This window comes from Plecotus auritus (genome assembly GCF_963455305.1).
Source record: "Plecotus auritus genome assembly, chromosome: 2".
Classification (NCBI taxonomy): domain Eukaryota; kingdom Metazoa; phylum Chordata; class Mammalia; order Chiroptera; family Vespertilionidae; genus Plecotus; species Plecotus auritus.
The window spans coordinates 12,727,914-12,751,578 of NC_137771.1; the positions used below are offsets into that span (position 1 = coordinate 12,727,914).

The 23,665-nt window shown below is 38.2% G+C and overlaps 1 protein-coding gene across 30 annotated transcripts in view; it reads right to left on the reverse strand.

Annotated features, from left to right (window-relative positions):
- EIF4G3 (eukaryotic translation initiation factor 4 gamma 3) overlaps positions 1-23,665 on the reverse strand; it is a 290,494-nt gene that overhangs the window by 123,123 nt on the left and 143,706 nt on the right. For 20 of the 30 annotated variants that reach the window (XM_080657147.1, XM_080657148.1, XM_080657144.1 and 17 more), the window contains 5 exons: positions 21,074-21,094; positions 20,033-20,212; positions 19,351-19,465; positions 14,652-14,749; positions 11,051-11,173 (listed from right to left, as the gene is read on the reverse strand). In XM_080657147.1, coding sequence (XP_080513273.1) covers positions 11,051-11,173; positions 14,652-14,749; positions 19,351-19,465; positions 20,033-20,212; positions 21,074-21,094 — 537 coding nt within the window. The remainder of the gene's footprint in view (positions 1-11,050; positions 11,174-14,651; positions 14,750-19,350; positions 19,466-20,032; positions 20,213-21,073; positions 21,095-23,665) is intronic. The other 10 variants (XM_080657146.1, XM_080657145.1, XM_080657149.1 and 7 more) reach the window with 1 other exon arrangement.

Below are 23,665 nucleotides of genomic sequence, written 5' to 3' on the forward strand. Positions count from 1 at the left end.
AAACTTTATCTTAACCTCTAATTTCAATTCTTCTCTCCTAATAACTATAGTCTGTTACAAAGGAGTTCCTCATCTTTCCAAAGCACCAATAATCATGACTTATTTTAACTAACTGATAAATCAGAAAACACACTGGATATTGTGACTCAAAACATCACATAAAAAAAAAATCACATTTAATGCTGTATGAATTTTTATCCCTATGAGGAAATGAAGCTTTTGGGTAGCAAGAACTTGGATATATGATCTACACTGCTGAGAATATTTTAAGGAATTTCAAAATCACTACACTTCAGTCACTTTCATTATCGGTGGATATGAAAATTGATAAAAATGATTCTGGAAGGGCAATTGGTATCAAAATATAAAGTCAATAAAGATGATCAGCAAGTCAGAGTTAAAAGGTCTGATTGGCAGAAAAATAAAAAACGAATTCTCGCCCTAGCCGGTTTGGCTCAGTGGATAGAGCGTCGGCCTGAGGACTGAAGGGTCCCAGGTTCGATTCCGGTCAAGGGCATGTACCTTGGTTGCAGGCACATCCCTGGTGGGGGGTGTGCAGGAGGCAGCTGATCGACGTTTCTCTCTCATCGATGTTTCTAACTCTCTATCCCTCTCCCTTCCTCTCTGTAAAAAATCAATAAAATATATTTAAAAAACAAAACAAAACAAAACACGAATTCTCATTTTGATAAAGGAACTTAAAAGTATGCCAAGATATTAGATATCTGATAATATCCAAGAAATGAATTTCCTTTATGAATTCTACTTGAGAATCTATTCTGTTAAAGGTTTATATATTTAAATTTGAAATACTGGCCTTAAGGGATAATGTAGATTTGGGCTCAAATACTGCAGGAATTAACATTTTAAACAGAATGTTTACCAACAGGTGAAACAGTCAACAAAATCTACTCAGAGGCCAACTTCTTTACTATCTACTCTAATGTTGTATATGAGAGGATGCGTAAATAGAGAGGTAACTACAGATAGGGAGTCACCAAACCATGGTCCAGGGAACACGTAGCTGCTTTTGAACTGCCCGTGAAACAAGAACATTTTACATTTTTAAATAGTTGGTGGGAAAAAAAATCAAAAGAACAGTATTAATTGACACATGAAAATTACAGGAAACTTAAATTATAGTGCCCATAAATAAAGTTTTATTGAAACAGCCATTCATTTACATATTGTATACGGCCTCTTTCATGCTACAATGACAGCGATGAAAGAAACAATGGCTGCAAAGCCAAAAATATTTACTATCTTGTCTTTTACAGAGAATGTTTGCTAACTCCTATAATTTAATGAAAGAAAGCCAGAGACTCTAAATAGTATACAAATATTAACAAGACTCTGATATAATTTATTGTTATCTTAAGAAGCTATTTGAATATTTCACATTTCATTATTTTAGGTATATAGCTGACACTTGGTATCGCTGGGGATTGGTTCCAGGAGCTCCATGAATACCAAAATCTGGGGATGCTCAAATGCGTTATATAAAATGATGTAGTATTTGCATAAAACCTACATACATCCACCTGCATATTTTACAACATCTCTAGATTACTTATAATAGTACTGCAATGTAAATGCTATTCAAACAGTTGTTACACTGTATTGTTTACAGAATAATGACAAGAAAAAAGTGTACATGTTCAGTTCAGACACAACCATCATAGGCCTAAAAACATAGTACATGTCAGCAACAACTGTAACTTTTTTTTGTAAATATTTTCAAACTAAAGTTTGTTGCCTCTGCCCATGCATACAATGAGCTGACTCTAATTGATTTTTCAAAGTTCCATTCAATGACTTTAAAATAATCCTTGAACAAATACCTCTTGTTTAACATATAAATCCTGGGAACAACCAAGCACAGCACCTACTGAGAAACACTATGAGGGTTCAGAAGTAAAATAACAATAAATGACTCCAGAAAAAAGGACCAAAACATGCTTCTTTACTAAGTGGGGGAGAATTCCCCCAGTTCATTCATTAGAAAGGTGTGCATGTGTTTCCCCCTGCTGTTTACCAGGTACAAAACATTGAGAACCCACTGGTAACTGAAACAGACAAAAATCCTTGGCTTCATGGAGCTTATATTCTATCAAGGAAAACATATTAAAGGGTAAACCATATACATATAATATTGCTCAGTCATAAAAAGAATGAATCTTGCCATTTGTGACAACACGGATGAACCTAAAGGGCATTACACTGACTAAATAAGTCAAACAAAGATTGTATGGTCTCACTTATATGAGGAATCTTAAAAACAAACAAACAAACAAACAAAACTAAGCTCATAGTCAAGAATAGATTGATGGCTGCCAAAGGCAGGTTGGTGAAATGGGTAAAAAAAGTTTAAAGGCACAAACTTCCAGTTATAAAATAAACAGGTCATGGGGATGTAATATACAGTATGACTATCCTATATAATAAAAGGCTAATATACAAAACGACCGAATGGCGGAATGACCAGTCGCTATGATGCGCACTGACCACCAAGGGGCAGAAGCTGCCCCCTGGTGGTCAGTGCGCTCCCACAGGAGGAATGCCACTCAGCCAGAAGCTGGGCTCACGGTTGGTGAGTGCAGTGGTAGTGGTGGAAGACTCTCCCACCTCCACAGCAGCGTAAAGATGTCCAACTGACGGCTTAGGCCAGGGGTGGGCAAACTTTTTGACTCGAGGGCCACAATGGGTTCTTAAACTGGACTGGAGGGCCGGAACAAAAGCATGGATGGAGTGTTTGTGTGAACTAATATAAATTCAAAGTAAAAAAGCGGAGGGGAGAGCAAGAGAACCCTCCACTCTTTCGGCTCCACGGGCCGGATAGAACAGCCGAACGGGCCGGATCCGACCCATGGGCCGTAGTTTGCCCACGGCTGGCTTAGGCCCAAGTCGGACATCTCCCAAGGGCTCCTGGACTGCTAGAAGGCACAGGCTGGGCTGACGGACACCCCCCGCCAGTGCACGAATTTTGTGCACCAGGCCTCTAGTAGTTAATAATAGTATTATATTGCATATTTGAAAGTAGCTAAGAGAGTAGATATAAAAAGAAAAGACATTTTTAAAAGAGACTTTTTGTAACTGTGTATGGTTAATGGATATTAACTAGACTTATTCTGGTGATCATTCTGCAATATACATAAGTCTATCAAATCATTTTGTATGCATGAAACTAAAATAATGTTATATGTCAATTACACTGCAATAAAATTTTTTTTAAAAAAAAGAATAGACAGAGGAGAGGCAAGACAGAAACAAGGAGATGATTAAGGGAAGTTACTGTTGTCCAGGGGAGAGATCAAAGTGGCTTAGAGTACAATAGCAGTGAAGGTGGTAAAGAATGAGTTGGATAGGACTTGCAGATATAATGGTTATAGAATGTAATATAGAGGATTTAAAAATGACTTCTCACACAAAGCCACTCTATCAACTCAGGGAAGCAGCCAAAATGCGGAGACAAAGAAACAGGTCACAAATGAAAGAAATGGAGGAAAGCAAACACCTGGATATAGAGTTCAAAACCACGGTTATAAGGTTACTCAAGAATCTTCTAGAAAAGGCCGATAAATTTAGCGAGAACCTCGAAGATATGAAAAAGGACCAACTAGAAATTAAGCATACACTGACTGAAATAAAAAATAATATACAGAGATCCAACAGCAGACTAGAGGATCCCAAGAATCAAGTCAAAGATTTGAAATACAAAGAAGCAAAAAACACCCAACCAGAAAAGCAAGAAAATAAAAGAATCCAAAAATATGAAGATAGTGTAAGGAGCCTCTGGGACTACTTCAAGCGTACCAACATCCGAATTATGGGGGTGCCAGAAGAGAGAGAGCAAGATACTGAAAACCTATTTGAAGAAATAATGACCGAAAACTTCCCTGACCTGGTGAAAGAAATAGACTTACAAGTCCAGAAAGCACAGAGAACCCCAAACAAAAGGAATCCAAAGAGGACCACACCAAGACACATCATAATTAAAATGCCAAGAGCAAAAGACAAAGAGAGAGAATATTAAAAACAGCAAGAGAAAAACAGTTAGTTACCTACAAGGGAGCACCCATACGACTGTCAGCTGATTTCTCAATAGAAACTATACAGGCCAGATGGGAGTGGCAAGAAATATTCAAAGTGATGAATAGCAAGAACCTACAACCAAGATTACTCTACCCAGCAAAACTATCATTCAGAATGGAAGGGCAGATAAAGAGCTTCACAGATAAGACAAAGCTAAAGGAGTTCATCACCGCCAAACCAGTATTATATGAAATGCTGAAAGGTATTCTTTAAGAAGAGGAAGAAGAAAAAAGTAAAGATAAAAATTATGAACAACAAATACATATCTATCAACAAGTGAATCTAAAAATCAAGTGAATAAAAAATCTGATGAACAGAATAAACTGGTGAATATAATAGAATCAGGGGCATAGAAAGGGAGTGGACTGACAATTCTCGGGGGGAAAGGGGTATGGGAGTGCAGGAAGAGACCGGAAAAAAATCGTACACCTATGGATGAGGACAGGGGGTGGGAGGGGCAGGTAAGGGCAGAGGGTGGGGTGGGAACTGGGTGGAGGGGAGCTATTGGGGAAAAAAGAGGAACAATTGTAATAATCTGAACAATAAAGATTTATTAAAAAATATAAAAATAAAAATGACTTCTCATCTTATGATCTGAGCAACTGGTATGTCAAAGAGATTTCTTTAACATACTTATAAATGCAAAGAATGCCTATAAATCAGAAAATAATCAACTCAGAAAAAAATAGTCTCCCCAAAAGAGATGTGTACAAAAGACATGAATAAATAACTCATACATATACACAAATAACCAGTACACATCAAAATTCTTAACTCCACAAATCAATAAATAAAAATTAAATGGGATTTTACAAATATCTATCAAATAAGCAATATGTAAGGAAAGGGGTATTTTTGTTTACTGCTGGTGGTAGATTAACTGGTACATTTCTGGAGGTAAGTTACACCACCATAACCCAAAAATAGGTAAAGCTGTTTGTCACAGTATTGTTTATATTAATGATAAATAGGAAAGAAAAGTAATACCCATCAATTAAATAGAGTACTTCCCAAACAAAGGCATATCATGTAGTCTTAAAAATTATAATACCTATAGTCAAACATGAACATTTCTGCATGATCATAGAAAAAAGAAAGGTGGTTATACTAGTAAAATGGCATAAATCCAAATACATTAAATTCTAGGTGTGGATATTTATATATGTATATATGTACTAAAAAATGTCTGAGGGTTAGTCACCAACTAGTAAACAATGATTAACTCTCCATAAGATTTAGGATTATAATTTCTTTCTTTACTACCCTTATTTTCCAATGAAGATTTACGATTTTTACACATATAAAACTCATTTCATTTAATTCTGAAAATACATTTTCAACAATAGACAAAAGACTGAATATGATAGTTTCTTGAGATCTCTTACAATACTTGTGATCCCCTACAACTATAATCATGGTTGCAAGATGATTACAAGCTGCAGTGTTCAGTGTATGACTGATAGTAAGTGATAAGAGAGGAATTTTGCTGTCCATGCAAAAATTTGAGTCACACTTTCTTTATAATTAGGATTCAGGCTTAGAGTATCTAAGGTAAAATAATACCACTATCTATAGTAATAATAGAGGAATATGCAAATTGTACAGGATGCTGTCACAGTAACAGTAACGACCAAACAGCAGGCTGCGTGGGGCAACAAGGTCAGCAGGATGGTTAGTGAGGGACGACCAAACGACTGAACAGCAGGCTGCGTGAGGCAATCAGGCCGGCAGGAGGGGGCAGTTGGGGGTGACCAGGCTGGCAGGGGGGACAGTAAGGGGGAACCAGGCCAGTAGGGTTGGCAGTAAGGGGCAACCAGGCTGGCAGGGTTGGCAGTAAGGGGCGACCAGGCTGGTGGGGGGGCAGTTGGGGGTGACCAGGTCGGCAGGGGGGGCAGTTGGGGACGACCAGGCCGGCAGGGGGGTAAGTTAGGGGCAATCAGGCAGGCAGGCAGGTGAGCAGTTAGGAGCCAGTGGTCCCGGATTGTGAGAGGGATGTCTGACTGCCGGTTTAGGCCCAATTCCCCTGATCGGGCCTAAACCGGCAGTCAGACATCCCCCGAGGGGTCCCAGATTGGAGAGGGTACAGGCTGAGCTGAGGGGACCCCCCCCCCCCGCATGAATTTCATGCACCGGGCCTCTAGTATTTAATAATAGTACTTTATTGCGTAACAGCAAAGGCTTTCACAAAATTTGTTGAAGATTTATTAAAACATGTAGTTCAAGTAAAAACAAAGAATCATTTAAAATACAATAAAATTTAATGTTATTAATTCTCATAAGTGGATCATTATTGGGATGCCAAAACAACTTAAAACATACTCGCTCCCCTGGCTTCCAAAAGGAGAAACAGTATCTCAAAAGCAACCTTAAGTCAAATTTTGTTTTCTTGTTTAAGGAAATTTCTATAAGTAATAATGCTGAAGAACGTTGTTTTTATTAAAAATTCAAGACAATACCCTGTTGGAGACAGACCTGATGAAATCAACAACCCTACTCTATAATTCTTTCAGGTTTCCAGGTATCAAATTTATAAGAATCTCTTCAAAAATCTGAGTAACCTGCTGACTTTGAATTTTCCCAAATGACAGGAGAAGCTGTGTCTTTCCTAAGATGTGCCAGCAATCAAGAGTTTCCAACCTTTTCTCTGCCCCTACACCCTATGGCATAGGACATTCTCCCAAGTTATAACTGTGTTTCACTATAAGAGTAATTCTTAACAGAAAGTAATCTTAACAGAAAAGAAAAAAGAACAAAAGGGAGTAGGAAAGGAAGAAAGATAGGTAGTTCATTAAAAAAACTAAGTGATTTTATATACAAGGCCATCCCTTTAGAAGCCTTGGCATCATGTACTTATTTTTACCCTACAGGGTTCCATAACAACTTTCAGGCAGCTAGCACATTTGTTAACATAGAAATATTCTTTGTGCCTAATTGCTAACAACAGATATATAACTGAGAGATTTTTATGTTGATGAAAAGTAAACAAAAATTTCCCCTTCTTTCTCACTTTAATATTTGAGCTAAAAGGGAACTCTGAGATTACATAGTACAATCACATTATACAAATGAAAAAAATAGGGGTTTAAAGAGTTTGATGTTCTGGCCCAAGGTTATAAATCTCAGTGACAGAGTGGAGACCAGCAGGAAGTGTTCTAGAACTCTATGATGTCCATCCAGGCATCAACCACTGTCTGTGATCATCTTTATGGGCACATGTATACATATATAGTATGTATATTTTTAATATATTTGAGATATAAAATCTCCAGGAGTTATTCTATAGCTCATTTTAAAACCTAGGAAACAAGACAATTTCAAAATCTTTAGGGCAAAGCAGCAGCAGAGCAGCAAAAATCTGTTTCCTCACATACACCCAATGCAGTTTCCCTCAATTAACTCTTCTTAGCTTGCATGCTTGCCAAAATCAAATTCATTATCCACTTCTTCAAATATCCTCATGTATACTCCCTGCTGTGTGTTACTCTATAAATCTAGGCACCTAAGCTTGAAGAGTTATCTCCGACCCCTCCCTCTCTCTTACATCTAGGGGAACTATGCATCCCTGTTTACCTGGACAGTACAGCTTTATGTCTGTTATCCCAGCAAAATGATTACTAGCATTCCCATTCATTTCTAAAATAGTCCCAATTTAGATGATAAATTATATGGTCACCCTTTTCATAATCCCTACTTAGTAACCAATTGCTGAGTATTTCTCTAATTGGCTTCCTCTCTTTCAACTGACTTTCTAATTATCACCTGAAATGACAACAGTTTCCTTTCATCCGATTTCCCATCTCCATGTGCTTTTGCATATGATGCCCCTCTGCCTAACCACCCTCTCTCTGTCCGTGTGGTGAATACCGATCTGGAAACTCAGATCAAATGGCATCTCTGCTATGAAGCTCCCAGACTCTTCCAGTCATTCTCTGTGCCTCCTAAAATAACAATAATTGCAATACTGATAACAGGTAGTATTTACTGAGTGTTCATTATGCCCTTAGCTTAAGCAATTTTAAGTATTTGATCTCATTTAATCCTTATAATAACTGTATATGACAGCTTTTATTTTCCTCATTTTTTAAAATGTGGAAGCTAAGACTCTGCAATACTAAGTAACTTGGCTAAAGTTACAAAATTAAGTAGTAGGACTGGGACCTGAAACGAAGTATGTCTGATTCTAAGCCAAAGCTTTTAACCTCTCCCCTGTGCTATCTCACCTATACTACCATTACTGTTTCTGTAATCCAACATATTTGAGTCTGTGCTGCAACTCTGTCCCATTAGTCAACTTGGTGCTTTAATAATTCTCTGTATACTTCATAGGAGGACCAGTTATATACTACTAAGTGTCTTCTGTCTTCTTTAACGAGACTGGAACAACCTCAATGACAGGGAAAGGCTTTGTTATTCACAGTATATGTATTATGGCTCAAAGCAGGTTATCCATAAGGCCAAAAGCAATACAGTATTTACTATTCAAATTCTGATGCAGAGGGTTGTCTCTTCTGCAGTCTTACTATTTATAATTAGGCCAAAATTGGTAAACTAGCAGCTATTAAGTTAAACTCAATTGGTTTTGGGTTTAAACCCTTTGGCTTACACAGTGCTATTTGTTAGTAGAATTGGTAGCCAACATTTAAAATTGTAGATTTTTTACATAGAGATTTCTAGCATCTTTTGAAAGACTGAGTCAACATTTTTACAAATATAATAATCAGGCAGTAATGACTGCCTCTCTCAGTAACCAGGGATTGTCCTCTTACTCTACATATACCATTCTCGATGAATTTCTGGATATATTTCTAGTGTTTATGTGTCTGTTGAAAAGCTATTCGTTCATTTTATGAATTTCATGCATTTGGAAAGACAAGAGATTGGTAGTTGGATTAAATTGCAAGTTAACTAATAAAATAAATGGATGCTTCATGACAACATCACACCTCAAAAACTACTACCAACATTGTAATTATTGACTGATGGCCTTTACCAAATAAAATATACATTTACTGTGCTTTATGATTACACAAACACATATACTTGTATTCAGGCCTGTGGTCACTGGGGAAAGATAAAGAGCAAACGGATTTCTGTGGCTAAGGGACAGAAAGATAACAGAAAAACACACCAACCCCACAGGGAATTAAAATGCAAGATATACTAACACATGTTCAAACTGAAAATTTAAATAGAAATCAATAAAAGGTTGTCAACTATAAGGCTTGACAGTAATAATATTTTAATAAATGTAGAAAAATACAGATCAAAATTTAACTGCCCTGAATAACCAATGCTAAATTTTTGCTATAGTATGCCCCTACCTAACAGAACATAAGTAGATAATTCAAATGTGTAAATGCTACTTGTCCCATGTTTACTTCCAGAGACAACCTTAAATATAAGGCCGCCTTGATCACTCCAGACTTGAAATATCCCTGGAGAAATAATGGGAAATGGTTAAAAGTCCTATTAACAAACATTAATATGACCTTACAATTCACATATCTAGATGGTTATATATTACACTTACTTAGATGATGGAAAACTAAGACAAATGTCAGCCAGAGACTACCATCATTTACAAGCAAAACATATCATCACACAAAGGCCCAAGTGTTAGACTTACTAAAAATTCACAGATTTTCAAGGATCTTTAAACATGGACAGGTATTTGTCCTCCCTGCATTGCCCTCCCCCCGTAAAGATGGCATTTTATTTATTCTTTTTTATGGAAATTACTGGGGTGACACTGGATAATAAAATTATATAGGTTTCAGATATACAATTCTATTAATACATCCTCTGTATATTGTATTGGGTGTTCACCACCCCAAATCAGGTCTCCTTCCATCACTATATATCCCCCCTCTAAACACCAACTTTTCCTTTGGTAATCATATTTTTGTCTGGGTCTATGAGGTGGTTTTTTGTTTTTTTGCTTAATTCCATGTATTCATGAATTTAATTATTAAGAACGTTTTAAAGAACTTTTAAAACCTATGCTACTAAAGTTAATAGTCTATCATTCTTAATACATTACATTTGTTTATCCATATCACTTGTTAGTAAACTGGGCTCTGAGGAATACCTCACCTCACTATCCAACCACAAGATAGGCAAGCAAGCAGCCTCTCACTCCTAATAACTTTGGTTTTATGTTTTTACATGCTGGGCTTTCACTTTAGATATTCTGAACATCTGAAAATCACGCATGTCCTCTGAATGGTTTTAATGAAATTTATTAGTAACCCAGTGAGGAAAACAAAATCCTGTCAAAGTTGGGGGATTCCATTCTCTATTGAAGTTTACTAAACTCCAGCTCTTCCTGAGATGTCTTGATTTCTAACAGCAAGACAGTGAACTCTTAAGACCATCATAGCCACTTCTGCAACAGGAACAAAAGGTGCTTGAACTAACATAATTTACTAATAACCTCTGCAAATAATTAAAAAAGACATCCTCCACTCAAGAATCCCATTTATGTAGTACTAAAAGGTAAGAGATATGCCTATAATACATCTAACTATGCTCTGAGTAACACAGATAATCATCTCAAACAATACTGTTCAGTACAAATGTTTAAGTTCTGAACCTTACAGTCTGCATTAATGTAGTGTGCACCACTAAATTCTTAAGGCTCCATATTTAAAACAAAATACTCATTTAATGATGAAGTTTAAATGCAGCTCCTTTTTAGTATCAATAGGAAAAGTGGCAGCAGCTATGCTCTGAATGTGAAGACAATACACAGAATTATTATCAATAAAAATTTGTAGTTACTGTATAACAATTTGTAAAGAGAAACAATATGTCTGTTTAAATATCATTTAGATATTCGAGGCTATGAGACAACTGATGGAAATGGAAAGTACAGAAAGCAGCTATAGGAAAAAAAAAATTCAGTTGAGGTTAGTGAACAAATAGATACCACCATCCATCATGGCTTACTCCAACTTACCTGGGGAGGAGTAGGTGTGGATGTGGGTCTCCCGATGGGTGGAGTAGGATTTCTGCTGCCACCTCCAGACATAATCTCTTCTGTTATGTCTTTACCTCCCTGGTTTGGATCCCTAATTCTTATCTATAAGATTACAATAAGACATCATATTTACAGATGGGGTGTCTCTGTAGTAGATTTACAGGCATATAATGTATTAAAGGTGCAAAACTGAAAAACTGGTCAAATATCAAAGTTGATAATCACCATATTTGATTTTATTTCAATCACAGAAGTATATGGGGTCATTCCGAGAAATTTAGGCCATTAGCTCTGACATGAACTAATTAAATAACAAACTAAATGAGACTTAGTTAGCTGAATTTCTAGGCCAAATAAGTATTAACATTTATCTTGTAAGCAGTGCCAAATGAGTGATGTTAAAAAAGATAAGATCCATAAAATAGTTTTAAATTATGGAACTTACTCTGTACAACAAAGTTTTAAAGGCTTTAAATGGTTCTCTAACAAAATGATAAATGTACATATCCAAGGACTCAGAAATAGAAATTTATGTTATAGATAACCTTATATATTTACTGGAGGCCCAGTGCACAGATTCGTGCACCGGTGGGGTCCCTCAGCCTGGCCTGCGCCCTCTCGCAATCCGAGACCAATCCAGGACCCCTCAGAGGATGTAGTAGTGCACAAAGCGGCAGATGGTTGGGAAGGAGTCCAAGCCCGGCTCCCGCTCATCCTGACCCCGCTGCACCTGCTGCTGCCACTGCTCGGTAGTACTGCTGCAGCCACACTTGCCAGCTGTGAGCCTGGTGTCTGGTGCTCGCCGGTCAGCTGAGTGGTGCTCCCTCTGTGGGAGCGCACTGATGACCAGGGGGCAGCTCCTGCATTGAGCATCTGCTCCCTGGTGGTCAGTGCGCATCATAGCGACTGGTTGTTCAGTTGCTTAGGCTTTCATATATAGACTAGTGGCCCACTGCACGATATTCGTGCAAGAATAGGCCCCTGGCTTCACTCCCAGCCTCTAGGAAGTTGGCAAGTCCCCGCTCCCTGGCCGCCCAGGAGGGCGCCAGCACATCCCCGCTCCCCAGGAGCAGGCACGTCCCCTTTCCCGCCGGGAGCCGGCAAGACCCCGCTCCCCGGCCGCCCAGTAGCCAGCATGTCCCCGCTCCCCGGCCGCCCGGGAGCCAGCACATCCCTGCTCCCCAGCCACCTGGGGCCTGGCAGCTGGCATGTCCCCGCTCCCCAGCCGCCCGGGAGCCAGCACGTCCCCGCTCCCCAGCCACCTGGGGCCTGGCAGCCGGCATGTCCCCGCTCCCCAGCTGCCCAGAGCCGGCAAGTCCCTGTTCCCTAGCCACCTGGGGCCTGGCAGCTGGCATGTCCCCGCTCCCCAGCTGCCCGGGAGCCAGCACGTCCCCGCTCCCCAGCCACCTGGGGCCTGGCAGCCGGCATGTCCCTGCTCCCCGGCTGCCCGGAGCCGACACGTCCTCGCTTCTGTCTGGAGCAGCACTCCAGTAGCTCCCTCCGCCACCCCCCTTCCCCTCATAGCAGGCTTCACACCGCTCTGCGCCTGCATATGCAAATTAACCTCCATCTTTGTTGGGTTAATTTGCATACTCACTCTGGCTGTGGGCATAGCAGATTGATGGTTAATTTGCATGTTTCTCTTTTATTAGGTAAGATGTAAGGATTCTTACTGCAATATTTTTTGCTTTTTTTTAATTGATTTTTTACAGAGAGGAAGGGAGAGGGATAGAGAGCTAGAAACATGGACGAGGGAGAAACATCGATCAGCTGCCTCCTGCACACCCCCACTGGGGATGTGCCCACAACCAAGGTACATGCCTCTGACCGGAATCGAACCTGGGACCCTTCAATCCACAGGCCAACGTTCCATCCATTGAGCCAAACCGGTCAGGGCTGCAATATTATTTTTTGCTGCAGACATAGAAATATCTTACAGGCTGATGAACACAGTAGTTAAGAAATTATGCCATTTCCTTTCAGTTAAATACCAAATAGCCAGTTGAAAGAATGAGATTGATCTACATGTACTGATATGGAATGAACATCAAGATGTATTGGTAAGTGAAAAGAGGCAAAATGCAGAACAATGTGTATGGCCTTCTTGTTTTAATTTTTTTAAAGGCTACTTATATTATATAGATGTCAGTGGACACTGGTTCTACAATAGAGTTGGAATACCTAGGTCTAGGTCTTCCATCCTGGACATTGCTAAGACATACAGGTTTGTCATTACCTCCAGTGCTTAATGACAGTAGCCCTGGCTTATTGAAAATTTCAAAAAATTCACTAATAAAACCATCTGGATCTCAAAGCTTTTTTGGAAGTAGTTTCTTCAGTAAGATTATGAATATCAGCTATGTCTTTCAGGTTTGAAAGCTTGTTTCAAATATAGTTTTAAGTATTGCTTCTAATTCATCTGTTCTACTTTCTTCTTCAGTAACAACTACTATTCCTGTCCTCCATTTTCACTGTCTCCTTTATTAATTTTCCTGCATTCTGAAAGTGTTCTTCAAGTCCAACATCTACTATGCTGTTTCAACATTTTCAAAGCAGTTTCTCAACTTTAGTATCATGATATATGGGCATGTTCTGTTTATTTTGTTAATTTGTTTCTGATAATAAAGAACCAAAGTTTTGAACTTCACTACTCTTTATTAAATGAGAGCATTTTCAAGAATATTGCTATGATGCTATGTCCACCTATCTTAACCGTGTGAATGGGTGAGTCCTTCATAAACATCACCCATTTTGAGTGATCTGATGGATAAAAGATTGCAAGCCACTCTTCTACAAAATGTTCTGCAATGTGAATTTTTTTTCTTAAGCATACATTCACATTTTTCTTTTTTTTAATTTAAAATTTTTATTATTGACACTATTGCAGATGTTCCCCCATTCCCTACCCTTTGCCCACCTCGACCTAGCCCCCTCTCCTTGCTCATCCCACACTATTCGTCTGTGTCCATACTCTATGCATATATGTTCTTTAACTAATCCCTTCACCTTCCTTTATGCAATGTACATTTTATGACTGCACTCTAATTCTCTTGGGCCTGCCTTACTAGACAGAGGCAAAGCCCCTATAACTTACTAAAAACAATTAGAATACATTTTCTAATTTCTGCTTTCTGTTTCTTAAAATATCTTCCACAGGAAAGATTTCTTTGGTTGACCTTAATATTTTGCTCATTTTATCTTGTGCTATTTTTTCCGATCAGTTCATACTTGAATGTGGAGATGACTAGGACAACAGTTAAAGGACAATCAGGATGTGAGAACTGACCTCAAATTCCTCCCATTTAGTGAGACCTCAGCAGACTACACCCTCCCAGTTCTGAAGCTGGAGGGCATGTTGTCACTTCCCATACCTGGCTTGGTGCCTGTTGGAAACTGTTAATAAGCAAATGCTACTTGCAACTTCTAGTTAAATGCCCTTCTAGTGGTGAGGATATAAAAGAAGAAAAAATGGCAGTCATTTGTGAACTAAGATGACTAGTGATTACAACTGTGAGTAAACTTATTTAACAAGCGAATGGACATTCAATTTAAAATAAGAAAAATTAATAAGGTCTCTTACTGTTTTTTTCTCTCTCTTTGCTGGAGGGGGCTGCTGCTGGGTGGCCACTATGATAGGTGCTGACTGGTACACTGGCTGACTTGGATAAAAAGGTGTTCCTAAAGAATTAGAAAAGAATAAAAGAAGATTCAGTTATTTTGTCAATCGCTGTAAGACCATTAATGGCACCGTGTCACGGTACCAACAGTTTAATAAAGTAACAAAAACAAGCACTCTTCTTATTCATCTCTTCCCACTAGCTAATGAAGTGATCAAGGAATGATTTCCAAATACGCATAAACATCTCTTCTTTAGCATCTATATGAAAACAAATAAATAACCAAACCCTGCTGACTGCCACTAGAGTTACCTTTCCAAAACACTTATCGTACTACAGCACTGCTTTAAAAACTCTATTCTGGAGGCCCATTACCCCCAACAGTGATTCTCAGCAAGGTTTGTAAGAGTGTGTTTTATATGTGGGTTTGATCAGCAACAATAGAATATATGTGACCATCTTGGGGGTTTGGAGTTGTCTAATTCTTCTCCCTACTTATGGAGAACCACTGCCACAGAAAGCCAACACTAAGGCTTGGCAAATGTCCTACTTTTTTAACTTTCAAAATGTTGACTGTTATTATAATTACTATTAAATCAGAGTGCTTAGAGTAAATGTGGTGATAAGGGGTCAGATATTTTGAAGACGGAACCTACAGATTTGCTATTGTACTATATGTGAATGTGACTGAGAAAGGGGTGTCAAAGAAAACTCTCAAGGTTTTGTCTTAGCAAATGGAAGAATGAAAGTGCTATATACTGTATGATTTATTAACTTACTAAGATGAGAAAAACTGGAGGAAGAGTAGAGGGGAGAAAAATCAAGGTTTGAATTTGGACATGTAAAGTTTGAGATTCTTATTAGACCTTCAAATGGAGTTACCAAGTAGGCAGGAAAAGATACAAGTCTGGAGTCAAAGAACAGGTATCATTTTGGAATCAGTATAACACGGACAACATTTAAACCATGAGGTCATAGGCATGAAGAAATCCCAGCAAAGGAGATGAAAAAAAAACAACAACAACAACAAACCAACGCAGTAGCTGAAATGAAGAAAATGGTTCGAGAATGGGGAAAGTGTTTAACTATGTCAGATGGTGCTGAGATAGCAACTAAGATTTAGCAAAGCAGAATTCACTGGTGAGCTTGGCAAAAGTTGTTTGGGTAAGGTTACTGGCATGCATCCTGATTAGGGTACATTCAACACTGAATTAGATAAAAGAAAATGAAAGAAGTGAGCATAGACAGCTCTTTTTCTAAAACGTTTTGCTATGATGGGAATCAGAAAAACAAGAATATGGAGCAAAAAACCCCTATATTAAAAAAAAAAAAAGATGGGAACGAACAGTGTATCTGTAGGCTGATTGGATTAATCCAGCAGAGGGGAAAAAAAATGATAATGCAGAAAAACAGAGAAGTGAACTGCTAGAGTAATAACCTTAAATGGGTACCTGATGGGATCTAATGCACAACTAGAAGATTGGCCTTTGGTGGGGGGCATGAATAGTTGGATCATGGTAACAAGAAGGAATGAACTGTATATGAAAAGTAATTGATACAGGTAAAATCCTTGGTACTTGAGCAAACAGTCAAATAATATCAGCTCTATTATCACTCTCATCACGTGACATCATCATCCCTATCCCCACCACTTTGCAGTACCATAACTCTGCACATATCAATCAAGCTTGGAGATTCAGATCGGGAAAATATATAATCAGAGGACATGACTGAGACTTCAATAAGTTCACTGTAAAATGACAAAAAAACCTTAGCCACCCTTTAGTGTTAAGTAAACTATTCCCAAAGGAGAGCTCAAATAAGCGATTTATGCTACTCTATTACATCACTAGCCCCAAAATGCAGAACACAAAATCCTAATATTGGTTTCAAATGCTGCAAGGGAAGCAATACAATCTGCTCACTTGGTCGTATTTTTTAAGCTAAGTGAAATAGGATACAGAAGGTGAACCATCTCTTAAAAAGTCAGATTCTGCTAATGAAACATTTTTGAGTCAACATGACTGAGACAGAGGCTTCCACATATTATACATGCAGTAAATACCAAATGATTAAACCTGGCAGATCAGGATAATCTCAATATAGTAGGATAAAACACAAAACAAGAGTGAGAAGATGACAAGGGAGGAGAGAATGATATGGCAGAGTGAGAAAAAGGAGTGTATATTGGTTTGAAGCAAGGGAGAATGAGACCTGCTACTACTGTAAGTTCTCTTTTGTTTTACTTTTTCAACTTCACTGCCACCACTAACCATACATAGCCCTTTGCTCCCAAACCTAATTTTTTCATCTTGGAACATCACACCCTTAGGTTGCCTGGAAATGATTTTAATCTCCAGGACGTATTTTTCTGATATAACAGGCATCAAAATATTTAAGAAACACTGATGAGAGCAAAACTGAAAAGTAACATTGAACAAATACTATTTCTGCATTATTTTTCCTCAACATTGCAGAAATACTGCAAGAATTATACTTTCTAAACAGAATTCTATAATTGTGGTTACTGAAATTCAGTGTGGGTAAAAATATTCTTTTTTTCTTTTAAATGTATTTTTATTGATTTCAGAGAGGAAGGAAGAGAGAGAGAGAAATAGAAACATCAATGATGAGAGAGAATCATTGATTGGCTGCCTCCTGCAACCTGGACATTTGCCTTGGCCAGGAATTGAACCACGAACTCCTGGTTCATAGGTAGACACTCAACCACTGATGCACATCGGTCGGGCTATAAGAATATTCTTTGAAAATCACTGTTCAATATTTAAACCGAGTAGGGAAATAAAATGTTAGTGTGCTGAGTAAACTGCAAAGCTAAGGATAAAGAATTAAGAAGCCTGGGGAAAATATTATCCAACTCACAAACCCCAGCAGTAGGGCCAAAAGGAACAAGTCTCGGATTTGTTCCTGGCAGTTCAGCCACAGGAAGGTCCCTCTGTTTTAGATGAGAGGTCTCCCTTTTCAGAATGTAGATCTAGGATCCCACCCCAAACCTACTTTTAACCGGAACCCAAGGTTAGAACAGGAAAAGTGGTAGAGGAAAGGGAGGCATCAAGATCAGAAGAACTGGAAATGGAAAGGTGAGAGTAGAAGAGATTCCAAGAAGAGAAAATAGGAAGGGGAATGTTTATGGCTTCTAGACAGCAAGACCAGAACAGTTGCCCAAGGTGGTATAGCTGAAGGACCTATAATTGATACTTCAATCAGAAAAGAACTTTTAATTTGGAAAAAAAAACATATTAACTAGCAACAAACTTTAAAATTAAAATACCTGCCAAGGAAACTAAGAAGAAAATAAACAAATGGGACTACATCAAAATTAAAAGCTTCTGCACAGCAAAAGAAACCATCAACAAAACAAGAAAGCCCACTGCATGGGAGAACAGTATTTGCCAATGTTATCTCTGATAAGGGTTTAATCTCCAAAATTTATAGGGAACTCATACAACTTAACGAAAGGAAGATAATCCAATCAAAATATAGGTAAAGGACCTAAATAGCACTTTTCAAAAGAGGCCATACAGAAGGCCGAGAGACACATGAAAACATGCTCAAAGTCACTAATCATCCAAGAGATACAAATCAAAACGACAATGAGGTACCATCTCACATCTGTCAGAATGGCTATCATCAACACATCAACAAATGACAAGTGCCTGCGAGGATGCGGAGATAAAGGAGCCCTCGTGCACTGCCGGTGGGAATGCAGACTGGTACAGCCACTGCGGAAGACAGTATGGACTTCCCTTAAAAAGTTAAAAATGGAACTCCCATTCGGCCCAGGATTGCCACTTCTAGGACTACATCCCAAGAAATCAGAAACACCAATCAGAAAGAACATATGCACCCCTATGTTCATAGCAGCACAATTTACAATAGCTAAGATTTGGAAACAGCCTAAGTGCCCATCAGCAGATGAGTGGATTAGAAAACTGTGGTACATCTACACAATGGAATACTACACTGCTATAAAAAAGAAGGAACTTTTATCATTTGCAACAGCATGGATGGACCTGGAGAGCATTATGCTAAGAGAAATAAGCCAGTTGGAGAAAGATAAATATCACATGATCTCATTTGTGGAATATGATGAACAACATAGACTGATGAACAAAAATGGATCCAGAGACAGAAGCACCGAATGAACTGTCAAACCTTAGAGGGAAGGCAGGGGAGGGGGCGGAAGGAGGGATGTAATAGAGCAGCCAAAGGACTTGTATGCTGCATATTAGCATAACCAATGGACATAGACACTAGGGTGCTGGGGGCTTGTCCTGGGGGTGGGAGTGGCCGGGGAGGGGCCAATGAGGAAAAAAGTAATACTTTTAACAATAAAAAAAGAAATTAAAAAAATACATATCTGTCAAAATATTATAACCTCAAGGCATGGGCTCTTTGCAACAGAATTACCAACTCCTGCAGAAGGTGTCATTAAAACTAAGTACACTAAGTACATTTCTACAATAATCTTTCAGTGTAAGCCATTCTCTAAGAAGTAGCTTTCAGGTCAGAACTGTTTGTAACATTTTCTCTACAAATAACTTCAGACCACTAGATCTCATTGCCTGAACTGTACTGTCAAACAACAAAATGGATTAAATACAACAAATTAGCAGAAATTGTTCAACTTTTCATACTTACCGTAAGCATTGGGGAAGTCTCCAGGTCCTGGTCCGGGATAAAAAGGACCTGGCCCCGGTGGTTGAACTGGATATTGTTGGGGGGGCCCAACATAAGGAGGGCCACTATGACGGTACTAGAAGAGAGAAATTAGACATTTATAAATAGTATGAAGGTAGCTTACTATAGAAAAAGTTTTGTGTGTGTGGTATAAGAAGATCATTTAAATGTAAAGCCACTTGATTAAACACATTCAAAATGCTTGCTTGCCATCAAGATGCGATGATAATGAAGATAAAGATATGCCTTAAGTAAAGCCATACAGCATATTGGTACACAGGCAGACATGAGCTCCTTCCTTATGAAATTAATTCAGGTTGGTAGCTTTCACTGACATTGAATAATATCACAGGAACAGCTTAATTATGGATCCTATTTTTGAGCAGCTGGTTGTTGGGAAGGGATGGGAGAAAAGCTAGGATATAAAAACAATTTCTGTATCATCTTAGAAAGTTTTAAGGAGACATAGAAATATCTTCTTGCAATATTACGGAAAACGACAAAATGGCTGGACTTCTAACCAACAAAAAAGTTTACACATCACTAAACACTAATGCTATCATCCACCTTTTCTGTGGTCTCTGATGAGAACCTCAGTTAATCCCCACTCTCCTCTGGACCACAAGGACCTGAGATACTTTACCTGTGGTATACAGTACTGAGGACCCTGGGGCACTGGGTACGGCATGGGCAGATGGTTAACCATCATGATGTGCTGGTTGGCCTGATATACTGCAGTGGGTGTCTGTGCACCAGGACGAATAGAAGGACTGCTGTTCGGGATGGTAGCTCTAGGAGGCTGTATTTGAGGCCTCTGGAAAAACTGAGGAGGGGAAAAGAAGAGATTTATTTTTTTTTTTTTTTACAAAGGGGTATAAGTAAATTTTACTATCTTAAACTTTCTTCTTGTTTCCACTAATAAAAATCTTATCAACTTGAATTAGAAATATAATATACATAAAATGAGACTAAACTGCTTATGGCTGGGTTCACAAAAAATATTCTATACTAGTCACACTAGGTTAAGTTTTGATCATGTTATCACACATTTGAAAACAGGAGGGCAGTCTCATTTTTAAAATGAAGTCTCAGCTAATTTAAACTAAAAATTCCATACATAATTAATAATTTTAAAATGTGTGATAAAATATTATAAAAGGAGTAGCTGGTATCTCTCTAAAATTTGTTTTGTTTTATAAAAGTATTGATCCTTTCATAAAGAGTAGTTGGCTTATTTAAAAATTAAACGTAGTTTAGAAGAACAAGAATCTCTCTGGACATAAACATTTTTGTCTCAGTGTATCAAGGTTAAGTTAAATTAAAACTATCTGTAGGTTGTCGCATGCTGATTGTCTCATGATGGGAAAAGCCTTCCTTTTCAAAAAAAAGTGGCCACCCCATACTAAAATGAACCCAATTTTGATTTCTCAAATACTTTGCAATAAAAATGAGGGATCTAGAGAGGCTTAAGGATGGTCTGGAAGGAGCAAAGCTCAAATCTCTCAAATGGCAACCGGTGTTTGTGGTTATTTATAGTTCTCACTGCACAATGGAAAGCCTTGAAACAATATACCAACATTAAATTCCCACTGTGAATTCAGCAGCAAACAATCAATCTCATTGTAATAATAATAATAAGGGGACAGAGTAATAAAGAGGCCATGCAGAACCAGTAGTTTGTTACCTGGATAGGTCTGAATCCTCCCTTCAATTATGAAGCAAGAAAGCAGCAGGAAACAGAAAGAAAGCCAATGGAAAAGCTTATAGATCAGTAGGAAGGGGTAGGACATAGCATGCAGCTCAACAAAAATATCTACTTAATATTAATAAGAGAAGGAAGATTAGAAAATCAGAATGACAATTCTCCACTTGAGAATTTAAGAACACATGGAATTGAAGAATCAAATCACAGTTAATTTGAAATTAACTGAAAATAAATAAATCCAGTGGCAAAAAATATTCTAATAGTAGCCACAGTTATAACAGCTTGAAAGGAGATGTCTGCTTAATGGCACAAGTACAATTGGGACTACTCATTCCTACTCTTGGCTCATGGATGGACATTACGTGATTAGTTTCTTAACTTCTCTAGGATGCACTCTCCAGCTTCAATGGAGATAAGAGCTAACAATAAAAGTGCCATTTGTCATTTTAAAGTTTGCAACATATATCAGACTTTTCACCTAACCGGGCATATAAAACGCCACTTATAGCTTTAAATAGGGAAATAGAATAACAGTCTAAATATGTGCTCTAGCTCCAAAATCTGAGTTGCTATTGGTCCAAACAGAAGCAAAAAAGCTTTGACCTTAGGGCCCACTCAGGTCTCATCCAGTGCTATTCTTAATCATTAAGCTCCCCACAGGTAGGTGGTAGAAATAGTAACATTACATCTTGTGCTGAATTGGAAGAACTGGGATCCAGTGCCTGAGGCTCATCCCCATTCAGCCTTCATACCCCAGGGCAAAACAACAACAACAAAAAACCCACCCAACAACACTAAAAGGTTAAATCACTTAAAAAATAGACAGTAAGGTATAGCAGGAGAATGGAGTGAATGAGGAAGGCCAGAGAGGAGCTGACAGAGATGAAAAGAAAATGCGAGAGGCAAAGTTGATAACACAGAAACCTGGGCTGGGCCATAGGAGAGCAATAGTCTTCTAGTTATTTCCACTGACAGAGTTTTGGTAACAGACAAGAATTTCTGTTGGATGTAACCAAGGACACTGAGCTAGTAAACTTTCCCCACTAAGCTTCACTTCTCTTAATTACATAGAAGACAGAATTTATAATTCATCAATGTACGTGAGTTGCAAGAACGTTTCGGGAATAAACAATCATTTTTATAACTTAGTTAATTTATCGTGAGCCAAAAAACTGTTAAAGGCTTCAAGGTGAGAGGAGTCATTCATCTGCTCAACTGACTGAGCATTATAAATGTTAGACACAGTAGATAAAGATTAATCCTATTAGATCCTTTTCCATCAACTCTAGAGGGCAGCCAAGACAATGAGAGTATCAAAAGGGTACAGGTGATAATCCACTGTGGCTATATTATAATCAAATTTTTCAAAGTACGTATTTCTTGAAAAAATATGGGATTATGGTGGAAGAGAGAGAGGAAACGAACCCATTTACTTATGCAGAGCAAGAAAAAGATATGGGCAAAGTCTTCCCACAATTTTAATGTGAGTACTTTTCTTACCACTATTTTCCAATGCTCTGCTAGGATTTTTAACCAACCTGTCTACAAAACTGAGGTTATATCTTATTCAAGGGGGTTTTTGAATAGTATAAGACTTTTCTTCAGTATCTTTTAAAGAGAAACACGTGTTTTAATGATACTCCTCATGTTAACATACAGCTGAGCCACTAAAACACAAGATTTTTGGTTATATGGACACATAATAATTTTTTTAATAAACTAAGATCTCAGCTTTGAAGCTAAATAGAAAAGTATATTCACATAGGCACATTAAATAACAACAGTTAAGATTTATGTAGCACTTACTAGCTATTAGGTACCATTCTAAACACTTTACATAAACTGTATACGTATTAACTTAAGCAGGTACTGTTAATACCCCCATTAAATATTAAGGGAAAGGAAGATTAAATAACTTGCTGAAGGTCTCCCCATCTGTAACTTAAATATAGTCAGGTTCTAGGTCTGCACTTTTAACTGTATATTCTACCTCTCATGAAACAAAACACTCCTCGTATTTTCAAACTATGCTCAGTCAGAAGAAATCTTTTCAAAGGCTAATGGATGTGGCAAGACTTTTATCCAACTACACTAATGGGCGGAACATCCCTCAACCACAATTGATTCCTGGTAAGAAAAATGCTACACCAGTTACTTCACAAAATTTGTTTATCATTCAAGAAAACAAATTTCTTCTACTTAAAGAACTCCAATTCTCTTTCACACTTAAATTGAAACTTATTCATATGCTTTTACATCCTTGATACATTTAACACAGAAGATTTTTACAAGGACAAGCTATCTGGAGCTTGCCCCCCCACACACACCTTTTTTAATAAGTCTCCCCCCAACCCCCCACTCCCACGCCGCTCTAATAGCTACAGGACTAGAAAAGCTGTGATGGCTGGAAGTGCGAAGAACTAAAAAGAGATGGATCCTTCTTTTTTGTACTACCTCCTAACCATTCAATTCTAAATAAAGAATTAGATTTAATAGCAGTACAGGAAATTAGGATTCCAAGGGTGGGCACAGCAGCAAACCACAGGTTACTGAAAAGAATGTGTGAATGAA